The sequence below is a fragment of the Limanda limanda genome, chromosome 9 (assembly GCF_963576545.1).
Source record: "Limanda limanda chromosome 9, fLimLim1.1, whole genome shotgun sequence".
Taxonomy (NCBI): domain Eukaryota; kingdom Metazoa; phylum Chordata; class Actinopteri; order Pleuronectiformes; family Pleuronectidae; genus Limanda; species Limanda limanda.
The window spans coordinates 22,593,657-22,605,040 of record NC_083644.1 but is presented as its reverse complement, the minus strand read 5'-3'; the positions used below and the strand labels follow the sequence as shown (position 1 = coordinate 22,605,040).

Below are 11,384 nucleotides of genomic sequence, written 5' to 3'. Positions count from 1 at the left end.
TGATTACAGCTATTTTAAAGGACTGTGGTACATATCCTGATGGTAATGACAGATTCATTGTGTTCAGCAACAAACTATCTATTAGGGGCAGAATTTCTTTAAGTAATTTTGTAGGAATAGGATCTAAGATACAGGTTGTTGGTTTAGGACCTGAGATTATTTTGGTAAACTGATCACGGGTGATCAGAGAGAAGCTGTCTTCTGTATTCTTAATTTTGCTCGTCCTCTTCGTGAAGCACTTTAAAATGACTCCTTTGAAAGGGAAAACATAAACAAAGTTATTACGTTTTTGGAGAGAATGTATCACTGAAATCAATGTTACATATCCCTACTCATCCATGTTTTATTTTGTATCAAGGGAAAATATTAAAATTTGACTAAACATCCGAACAGTGAAAGACTTGATCACAGCAGTGGTTGAATAACTCAAAGATTGTGAATATTCAGCTGCCTCAGATTTGAAGACCTCTCCACAGCTCTGACTCGTCCTCTGCTCATTGTTCCTTCACTTACTCTTCACGGTGCAGTGTGACACTTGGAGGCTGAACGGGGAAAGTTCTCTGTGCATCTGAAATTTCTGTTTAACGTCTTGCCTGATATCATGGTTTCATACAAGTTAGTTATGATATGACAACACTCCCTGCGTGTGTAATTCAGTCCACTGTGACCTGCAGTAGAATAATCAGATTTATTGCAGCACAGCAGCAGAATCACAAAGTATCAGTGTCAGTGTCCCTCAGCTTTACTCTGTGGGTCCTCTGTGTCGTTTGACAGTGTGACATTTCAGAGCAGAAGCTGCAGAGCACTGACACACACACACACACACACACACACACACACACACACACACACACACACACACACACACACACACACAAACACACACACACACACACACAATGTACTTCTTTTGTTTGGTTTGGGTTGCTCAAACTCCTCGCCTGGTCACCACAACCAGAGGCGGTGCTTGAGAGAGAGAGTGGGACAGAGAGAGAGAGAGAGAGAGAGAGAGAGAGAGAGAGAGAGAGAGAGAGAGAGAGAGAGAGAGAGAGAGAGAGAGGGTGAAATATTTCACCTTGGCAACTTCCTGAGACATCTGTGATCTATGCCCACGGACACTGTTACTCTCGTTCCTTTGATGAAGGCTACCATTGGCAAGGAAGAGGTACCGCTGTGTCCTGGGACCTTTTAAACCTCTGAGGACTGTTTGGACGGACATGGCCGACACGTTGAGGAGACTGACCAGCACCTCCTCGTTCAGCGGCTTACAGGACAAGCTGGAGAGCTGGCACAAAGATTACCATGTAAGTTCATCAATAACTAACGATCGACCTGAATCTGACCACAACTCTATATCAGTCCGTCTGGCTCTGGTTATATCACAGGGTTATATCAAGAATTACAAACTCAAACTTGTATGTATGTGTATATTATATGCGTTTGAAATCAGAGTTTGAGTCAAAATACTGCAGCTGCTATTTAAACTCTTCCTGTAAATATGATGAATGACTTTGTTGACTCCTCTCAACTTGCTGTTGTTTCGCTATACATCGTATTTGTTTTTGTTATTATTTTAGCTTTAGATGTGATATGAAACGGTTTATTTTGTAATTACATGTAGTTATTTAACACGCCAGTGAAGGAATGCACTTGTTGAGGCTACATTGATTTCCAGGCGTTTGAGTTTGGTTGCTATGGACGACGGTCGCCATGAGAACGGCGGGACTATTCCAAAGATGTTTGACTTTACTGTTAGGATGGTTCACGTCCGTTTACTTCCGGTAGAAATCCACCGTAGCAGTGCCTCGCTCATAAACCGGAAGTTGTTTATGTACATATGACCACCCTAATATTTATTGTTTAATCTGCACACTTACCAGCAATTTATTTGCAATTATGATGAAAAAAACACATCGTTTTTTTAATGTGTCGTTGCTTTCAACAAAAGCTGGGACACCTTTTGCTGCTATTGGATAACCTCTGACTCAGTGTTATTATTATTTTTATAACACATATACAGCTATACAGTATAAAGAGCTCTATATATGAGCCTTATTTGTAGCAATAATGGTAAATACCTACTACAAGAATAAATTATACACCCAATAACTCACTCACTAGAGCACATAGTACTCTGCCAAAACAGATATGTGTCCTTAAATGAAGTCCCTTTATATCTATCAAGCTGCACTAAATTTCACTAACTTCTTATTAGTCCTCTAAATGTGCCTGATTTGTTATTACATCAAGATCAATCAATTAATATGTATTAGCTTGTAGTACCTTTTTGCTAACAAATATTCCAACCAGCCAACAAACAGACAGACAGGGGTGAAAGCGTATCCTCCTTGGTAGAGGTAACAATTTACAGTTTTAAATGTTTCATGGTTTGTCACACAGTCACCTCCCTGTCACTACATGTCACCCAGCAAAGTTTTAATCACACTAAATACCATACATTTGTCATATTTCTTCTTCCAGGTCATTTCCTGTGACCAGAATCTGAACAAATGTTGTGAGCTGATTGAAATAACTGCCAAGATCCAGAGCCAACTGTTTACTATCCTCAGCCTCACAGCTGTTGAGGGTAAGGTTTGCTTGTACAAGATTAACCAGGTTATAATCACTGATGAATAATACCGCACATCCTCGTGAATCAGGTGGACACTACGCTGGAGTGGACACTCTCAAAACACGCCTGCTGCCGTGGCTTGGTGCCTGTTTCTCGATATCAAATCCCTCATTCTCTGATGACACCAGTCTTCAGCTCATCCAGGTGACATTGTCTCTTCCTATAGGCTTCATATCAAAGAATGTCCCATTATTAGATGTATTAAATAATATTAAGTTAGTGTAATTTTGAGCAATTTTTTTGTAATATTAGATTACCTTTATTCTTTTATTGTGTAATTCTGTTATATTCATATTTACTGTGTGTATTTAATTATCAGGACTCAGTGGAAAAGGACAGGAGGATCAAGGAGCTCTCTGCCTCTCATGACAGTGACATGCAGAAGATGGAGACTCAGCTGTGCTCCACTCGCCTTCAGCTGGTCTCAGTCAGAGCAGAGTAAGTCTGACCAGTACAGACAGCATGTCATGTAACACTAACTAACAGTTGCAGTAGTACAGTAATGCAGTAGTGATAAGTGCAGCTAGCCACAATTTCAGTTTCATGAATTTACTTGCACAGTTTACAATATGTATGAGTGTATGAACACACTACAACATATATGTTCCATGTTTTTACAGACTGGTTGATGCTCACAAGGACCTGGATGAGACAAAAAGCAGATTAACAATTACTCTGCTGGCCACTGAAGATGAAATATTGCAACTGAAAGCAGAGTGCGTGATACAGTCTAATACGGGAACATTACAGTTATTTGTGAGACAATGTGTGAAACTGATGGGGAGTCTGTCTGTGTTTCAGTTTGCGATCCGCACACGAGCAGGTGGAGATTTACCAGAGGAAGCTGGGGGCTCTTGATGGCGATAATCGTGAGATTCGCTTGCTGAGAGATAAAGTGTCCTTCCTGAGCACGGAGAAGGCCGTGCTGCAGGAGAGGTACTCACATACACCCAGTGCAATTATGCAGATACTGTACATTTCTACACACACTGTCACCACTACACAGAACAGTGTCGTCCTCTTCCTCCTCTTCAGGCTGGTGAGAAGTCGTTCTCCGAGCCCTTTGCCCAGACTCAGCCGCTCCTCCAGCCCCATGAGGAGTGAGTCACCCACCAGAGCCCAGCTCACTCACTCCTCGCGCTACGCACGCCATGTGTCTCACTTCAGCGACCTGTACGCTGTGGAGCGTCTGGAGGCCCAGAGCCTGCTTCGGCGCTACATCGCTGATTTAGAGATGGTCCAGAAAATCATCTTCATTGCTGTAGTGGTAAGGTTGTTATTAATTTGGTGCCCAAAAATAAAAAAGTTAAATATGAAGGGTTGTGTTTGTTTGTCTTTACTTTGTACTTTGTGTTGTATCTCTTAGGAATCCTTCAAGACAGCAAAACTAGCTTTCCGCCAGTTCAAGCTGCGTGTAAGAAAGACCTTGTCCCATTCCCACTTTGGACCAGAAAGTCTGGAAGAGGCAGCCGTGGACTACATTGTCAGAAACGTGGACCTATATGATGTACAGGACAGCGTCAATGTAAGTCTAAATGTCTTTGATTTGTCTTCTGTCCTCAAGAGTTATGAAGAAATCTATGAACTTTGACATATAACTATATTCAATGGGTCTGACTGTGTTGTTTCCTCTCCCCAGGGCGTGATCAACGCCATGAATGTGAATCCACGCATCTCCTTCCCGCCAGAAGTGGACTTTGTCCTCATTAGTACATTGATCAGGGAGATGTGCAGGGTGGCCTTCGCCATGCAGACTCTGGACCCCACGCTTGACTTGGCCTTTGCCAGCGATGGAGAATTTTACAGCGACATTAAGTCAGTCCATTGTACAAAACTGTGTCTAAACCTTATATCAGGGCTGCAAAACAACATTCATAGTGTTTGAATTTAACCTATGTTACATTGCCAAGCAGTTTACAACGGCACCTTTTGAACTACAGCGTGTTACTTGTGTCATTCGATGTCTTTCCCAGTAGATGTCACTCTTAACACACACACAGCAATCACAGCATTCACACAGCACTCACACACACACTCACTCAAAGCTCTCTCACGCTTTTCACTGTCTTCCCCTCCATCTCTCTCTCTCTCTGCAGGTACCGCCGAAGCTATGACTCTGAGTTCACTGCTCCTCTGGTGATGTACCACGTGTGGCCAGCCTTGATGGAAGGAAACTCCGTCATAGTGAAGGGCGAGGCAGTGACCAGAAGAGGTGCTCCGGTACAGACTTTATACTGCTTCCGAAATGTGCACTGTAGAATTTTGTAAGAGCATGAAGCCTACATGGAGATGCTCTTGCATTTAATGCTGAGATGTGTGTTTTTTTGCAGTGGAGTAGAAGCCAGAACCAGAGCAGGAGCACCAGCCCTGTGCGCTCTCGCTCCCTCAGCCCAACTCGCAGCCTCGTAAGTCTCTATAATAATTGAGAGTGCAACAAACCACACTGCAGGATAGGCACGGTTGCTGGTTTTGGTATTACATGTTTTATCAGGCTTAAAGATACTAAAATGCACATCAGTGGCCCTAAGGGTATGTACTTCAAAATCTCCACTAAATTTCTAAAAGCTTTAATGTATTCTAAAACTGTAAATGCAAACAATACCATTATTCTTTTTAGGCATTGAACTACAGAAGAAGCCTGTCACCTGATCGTCTCACAGCCAGCCGCCTGTGAACTCTCCCTCAACAGGAGTCCACACCTTCATGTCTGACATATTAAGATTAAGATACATTTATTTGTTCCAAACACATGCACATACATGCACAAGCACACTCATGCAATTGTAAGGAAATTTAATCTCTGCTTTTAACCCATCTGGTGCAGGACACACAGAGCAGTGAGCAGCCATGTACGGCGCCCGGGGAGCAGATGTTGGGGGAGTAAGGTGCCTTGCTCAGGGGCATTAGACAGGGTAGGGAGAATCCTCTTGGATTTTTGGACAGATCAATCCAGGTTCGTCTTTTTGTTGTTTCTCCGTGGAGTCGAACCAGAGACGAACCAGAGACCTTTTCTGCCCATAGTCCAAGCTTCTGCCACTAGTCCACCGCCTCTTCAACTAGTCCAGCACCTCTCCCCACTAGTCCACCGCCTCTCCAGCCTTTGGTATTCCAAATTCTGTTCCATGCGTGTTGTAACGCCTACGTCTGCTTCCACCAAATACAGCAATATAAATCTCAGACACTGTGCTGGACCAACCAAAGGCTGTGTAGAGTTGACATGGTCAGATGCAGTCTTATTGGACACTGACAATAACATGAGGCCAGTACATTGTAGATGAGGTAAAAGATGATGGCAGCTAAATTAACTGTTGTCTAGAGTGTATTATATTCAATGTGTGACTTAAGGTTATTGATAGAAACTAACAGTGTTTTTTAGTGGTAGTGAGAAATTTAAAGTAGGTTTTTTATTAGGAAGACTCGACCTGCACAGTAGCACTTTTGTATACTTTCGTAGAGCACGTGATGTGTAAGATTCTTTTTCTTTTCTACATAGCAGAATACCTTGGTAGTATGGTGCTAATGATCTGTGCTAACTTCAACTCCTCCAGTACTCTATGGACATTGCCCTATTTTGTCCCCCCCCCCCCCACTTATATTTTGGTGCTGTTGCATAATATTGAGTTCTGATATGTGACGTGGTGCCCTCATAGCAACGTGTTTGTAATGTGAATAATTACGAGAAATTTCCCAAATAGTTTCCTTTCGTTTCGTGAATATCTATTTTGTAGAATATGATTAGTTATTTGAAGCAATGTCTAAATGCATTCAATATGACATTATATTTATTTCTCTTAGTTTACATCCCATGTACTGTTTATATATCACCAGGTACATTCACATATCTGATACGTCTGTACTTGATTTGCCTGTTAATGTCTTGACTTTACAAACCATTGTAGATTATTAATTTTGATTGAAAGTGTGGTGTGTAATGAGTATATTCTTTGACTGTGCCTTATATGACTGTTATAATTTTTTAAATCAATGACAAAATGTTTAGTTTCCTGCTGCTCATTTTGTTTTCAGTTATTTGCTGAATGTGTTTTATTTACTACATCAGTTTCTAGCAGCCATACAAGCAGTGCAGTGTTGGTAAGGCATGATGATTCATCTTGATCAATTACAACAGAGCACATGAAGGAGACAAAATTAGAAAAAAATCTTGTGTTATATTGATGCCCTCTCCACGTTTTACTATTCTGTTTAACCAGTAGATGGCGCTGATAGTCCACTCAAAAGTTCAAGCTGTAAAATCACTGCACCGGTTGTGAGACAACTTCTAGAAGGCAAGTTCTTAATAGTTGGTGTTTTTTTTCAAAGAGTCATGTCAAAAATTTGGCACATGACACAGCAACATAAGACAACATCAACGACAAAAAGGTAAAATCATATTCACTAAAAAGAAATGCAAACCAGCCCTAAAAAGCTTGGTAAACGGCTTATTTAAAATATAGGAATATCCAGTTTAGTCAATGTGCATAACTTCTGAGTGCTAGAGCAGGATGCATGTTTACAGCTGAATGAAATCTTTGTGGGAATCCCAGCAGCAAAATCCCTGCTGCAATGCTCTCATTAGGTGTTTTAGCATCTAATGAGGTCTGTCTGCAGGCCGTTCCCAGTCCTGCACCAGCCGCCTCATCAGCCGAAGCAATTACACTGTCAGCTCCTCAAACCATTTCTAATATCTGCAATCAGGCATTTGTTCTGCAGAGCAGAACGTAAAGCTGCAGCAGGCGTCCATTTCTGCAGAGTATTCTGGTTAGGAGCAGCCTCAGAGCATCACTCACATTGCTGCAGATGAGGCAGAGATTATTTTTAGTGTTTATTTGCATTTACAGCTATACATGTTCATATTCGTCCATTTACCCTTTTCCAAATTCATCTTTAATTCAATGGAAATCATATTCATCCACCAGTGATTTCACTCAGATGAACATTATCTGTGTACTGATACTGAATAAAGATTAACATGCGTTCATAGCTGCAGTGATTAGGTTTCCACACCAGTAAATGCTGTTTGTGATCTTGTGTTTACAACTGCATACTTTGAATGCTATTGGATGACATAGCTTGAATAATATCATCTTATGGTTTTGGCCACAGAAAAAAAGAGCAGAACTATGTGCTGTGGTTTCCAGTGGTTTCCAGTGTCATTCCAGTGTGAGCAGGAATCCCACGCTGACTCCTCTAATGTTTACTCCAGAGAATCATTAAAATTCTCATCATCCTCAGAAAAATACAAACTGTCCTTTGTCAGGATCTGCATCAAAGATGATTCTAAAAGACTTAGAGAAAATCTACTGGAAAAAGAGGGGCACATTATGCAGACGGCCATGTCATGGAAACTTCCACCGAGCCTTCTCATCACATTCGCACACAATGAGTGTGTTGTCTATGTGCAGCAGTTCCTGAGAGGTCCTGGCTCTTGGGACTCAGGCCAGGTCCTGCTGCCATGCTGTAACTGAGAGGGAGCCTGTCGATCCCGTCTCAGATCAGTTCTCTGCGCCTGGTGGGGGGGCTGTTTGCTCAGGTGTGCACTGGTCATCTGGGGTCATGACCCGAGACCTACAAGGCTGTCTCACACAAGTGCAATAACAGAAAACACGAATGCGAATTGATAACATAACTGCAAAAGTATAATATACAATGCAAAAGCCACAGCAAGAATATAAAAGTGACAATGCAACTGCAAAAGCCACAACATGCATTCAAAAGTCCCAAAATGAATGCAAGAGTCACAACACAAATGGAAAAACGGCAACACTATTGCAAAAGCCTCACAACGGAAACACTACCACAACGGAAATAAGCAAGCAACGGATGTTAACAGTGAAATTAGCAGTTACTTCCTGTGAAGAGATCATAAGTATATCAGTCAAGAGAGCCGTCATCTGTGAAAACTTGGACAAGCTATTCACCGTTCCAAATCTGAGGCGTTACGGTACAAGTGCGTTCTTCCTTTTCGGCTGCTCCAAGCACCTGTAGCACAGCACCTCAGTAGAAGAGCTTGTCATTTGAATTGGCGAGTGGCTTATCTGGGTTTTCACGAATGAGGGCTCATTGTCCAATATTCCCATGACTTGACCACAGGAAGTAACTCTGCTCATTTCATTTCAACATCTTTTGTCGCTCACTTCTCTTGTGGTTGTTTCCAATGTGTGATTTTTGCATTTGTGTTTCCTGTTATTGGGCTTTTGTGTGACGTCTCAGCCACCTTATGAGACTGTGTACGGATGACCTTTGATTGTAAACTGTTTAAATCTGTCTACAGTACACTATAGACAATAATGCCCAAAATCACCATCACCACTTTCAGGTCACTGGGACTTGATTTGACACAGAGAGGGAACAGTCATCCTCTATATGCACATGGATGTAAGCCGTCCTCTGGCAGCGGACGAGACTGACAGTAGTCGTTGGAGCTCGCCCTAAACACACTCCGAGCTGCAAACCCAGCTGAAGTTTCCAGTTTGGTGGCAGGAGCCTGACTCATCCCTGCTGGACCGTGTGATGTTTCCTCTGGCTCCTCATCATGGGCTCAGTGCTGGCCAGAGTTGAGTTTCTGGAGGGTCGAGTGGGATGAGTACCCGCCCTGAACCCACTGCCAGACCAGAGGGGCGAATATTAATGGGGCTGTATATCACAGCACACGATGACATGGTTATGGTGGACCAGACTGTGGTGTGCAAATCATAGGCAATATTGAAATAGACAGAGGGGAGAAGGAAGGAAGGAAATCAAGCCAAAGGAGACAAAAACACAGTGGAAGTAAGCGAGGAAGTGCTCATGTGTGAAAACAGCTCATTCTCTAGCTACTGAACAAGAAAACTTCATAAGTCGACTTTTTCTCTAGTTGAGTAACCTTTCAACAGAGGAGTCAATGAGCCAGTGCAGGTTGACCAGGCCGCTGTCTCTCAGTGTTGTCTGTGGCCCAGTGAGGCCATTAAACACATCTGGAACAGAGCGGGATGCGCACAATTTACGACACGAGGGACACAACAGAAGTAGAGACAGACACGCTGCTCATGCCTGTGGTGGCATACATCAATCTGATGTTGTGTGGGAATAATTGTAAGTGCACAAACCCAGCCCAGCCCGCTTTTTTATTCCCCCTTTACACTCTGCCGGAACACCCAAGGGTGTCCTCCCTGGCACTAGCATCGTGCATGAGATCACGGTGAGGGGCTGGCTGCAGCCACCAGCTGGGGGACGCTGCATGAGGAGGAATCAGGCGTGACCACTGGACTTCTTCTCAGCTCCAGTGAGATCAGACATCAAGTGACCGCATTCCTCTGCCAGAGATAAACACTTCCTTCCTCTCCTCTATGACGACTGTGATATCAAATAAAGAAAAACGACTTAAAAGTTGGACTCTCCTTTTCCCAGTGCAGACATTTCTCTTTGTTTCCTCTTCCTGCTCAGTCAGCCGCTGCACATCTGGACCCAAGTCAAATGGTTTTATGTGACTTCTCCAAAAAAAGTCAGTTTCTCGCAAACTGTGATGTGATGTGTTGATTTCCTGACACCAGAGACGGAAATTAGATGTCACAATTAATAGTGCAAGAGGGGAAAAAACACATTGACTTGCTCAAAAAGTCATATTTCCCTCATGAAATCAATGCAGGTGCTTTCTTATGAGCTGTGCAGACCTGGCCTGGTGGTCGTGTGCCCGGCCTTTCAAGATCTTGAAAGAGCAGGGACACAAAAGATCTGCAGAGCCCAGAGTGAGGTGATGTGGTTTATGGATTTTCCACAGGATCGTTTTAAACACATCATTAAAACTTCTGGAGGCCGTCGTGACCTTTTTCTCTCTTTTCTCGAGGATTGAGGCGTTCGATGGGATGTCAGTGGCCTGGCAGAGAGAAATTAATTTACATTTTCAGGTCTCACAGCAGCAGAGCAAAGATGTCCGTCTGTGCCGTAATTACATGGTTTGCTTTGTTGGGAGCTGAACTCAACCTTCCTCTCGTCCCCAGAAAGCTCCATATGAAAACACATCTGGTTGGAGTGATTAATGGGAATAACAGTCACTTACAGACTAGCACTGGCAGGGTACGAGGGCCGTGGATGCAGGTGTGAGTGTCGGAGGTTACTGCTCCACTGGGGCTTGTTACACTTTTAGTTCGACGGAAACTGGCGATCAAACCTGGCGCCAATCTAGTGGCCGACGGGCCTCGGTGCTGAAGACCCCCACCCACAGCAGAGATGGGGGAAACGAACATTAGAGGGGGAGAGAGAAAGAAAGAAGAAAAAGAAAGATCTGAAACCTGTAATAATAACCACCTCACAGAGCACCACTGTTTAATACATGGGGACTTTCTTGTGGCTGTGGTTTGACCTCTGGGGTCTTCACAGCTTCACTTATACCAACTGAACACACGAGCACGTCGCCACATGGGACTTTCTCTATCTCTCTCTCTCATGCACTGAAGGGAAGAGATGAAACTCACACTGAGGAGACGCAAACAGAAATAAAACTGTTTCCTGCAAATAGATTTTCACAGCACAGACAAATTCAAAGAGGCTGACAGAACAAATAGAACGTCACAATAAAATGTACGTAACACCAGTAGCATGGTGTTGTGTAATTATGTTTGTCTGTGTTTAGTAACAAATGGCTGAATGTGAAAAGACGATTGGATCTGATATATTTTTTTTATTTGGGATTTGCACATATAAGTCACAGTGTGTTTAACACTTCTCTGCATTTTGAAGTATTATAATTCCACCACTAGATGGCAGTCAAACATTA

The 11,384-nt window shown here is 43.0% G+C and overlaps 1 protein-coding gene across 1 annotated transcript; it reads left to right on the top strand.

The window, feature by feature from the left end:
• The first annotated feature begins 1,217 nt into the window (after positions 1–1,217).
• spata18 (spermatogenesis associated 18) lies at positions 1,218–5,315 on the top strand. The gene is made up of 12 exons (XM_061078783.1): positions 1,218–1,304; positions 2,482–2,587; positions 2,661–2,776; positions 2,952–3,070; positions 3,253–3,348; positions 3,434–3,568; positions 3,668–3,899; positions 3,999–4,157; positions 4,272–4,447; positions 4,729–4,852; positions 4,963–5,037; positions 5,250–5,315. The coding sequence occupies exons 1-12, from the start codon at positions 1,218–1,220 to the stop codon at positions 5,304–5,306; spliced, it is 1,482 nt and encodes a 493-aa protein (XP_060934766.1). The 3' UTR covers positions 5,307–5,315.
• The last annotated feature ends 6,069 nt before the right edge of the window (positions 5,316–11,384 follow it).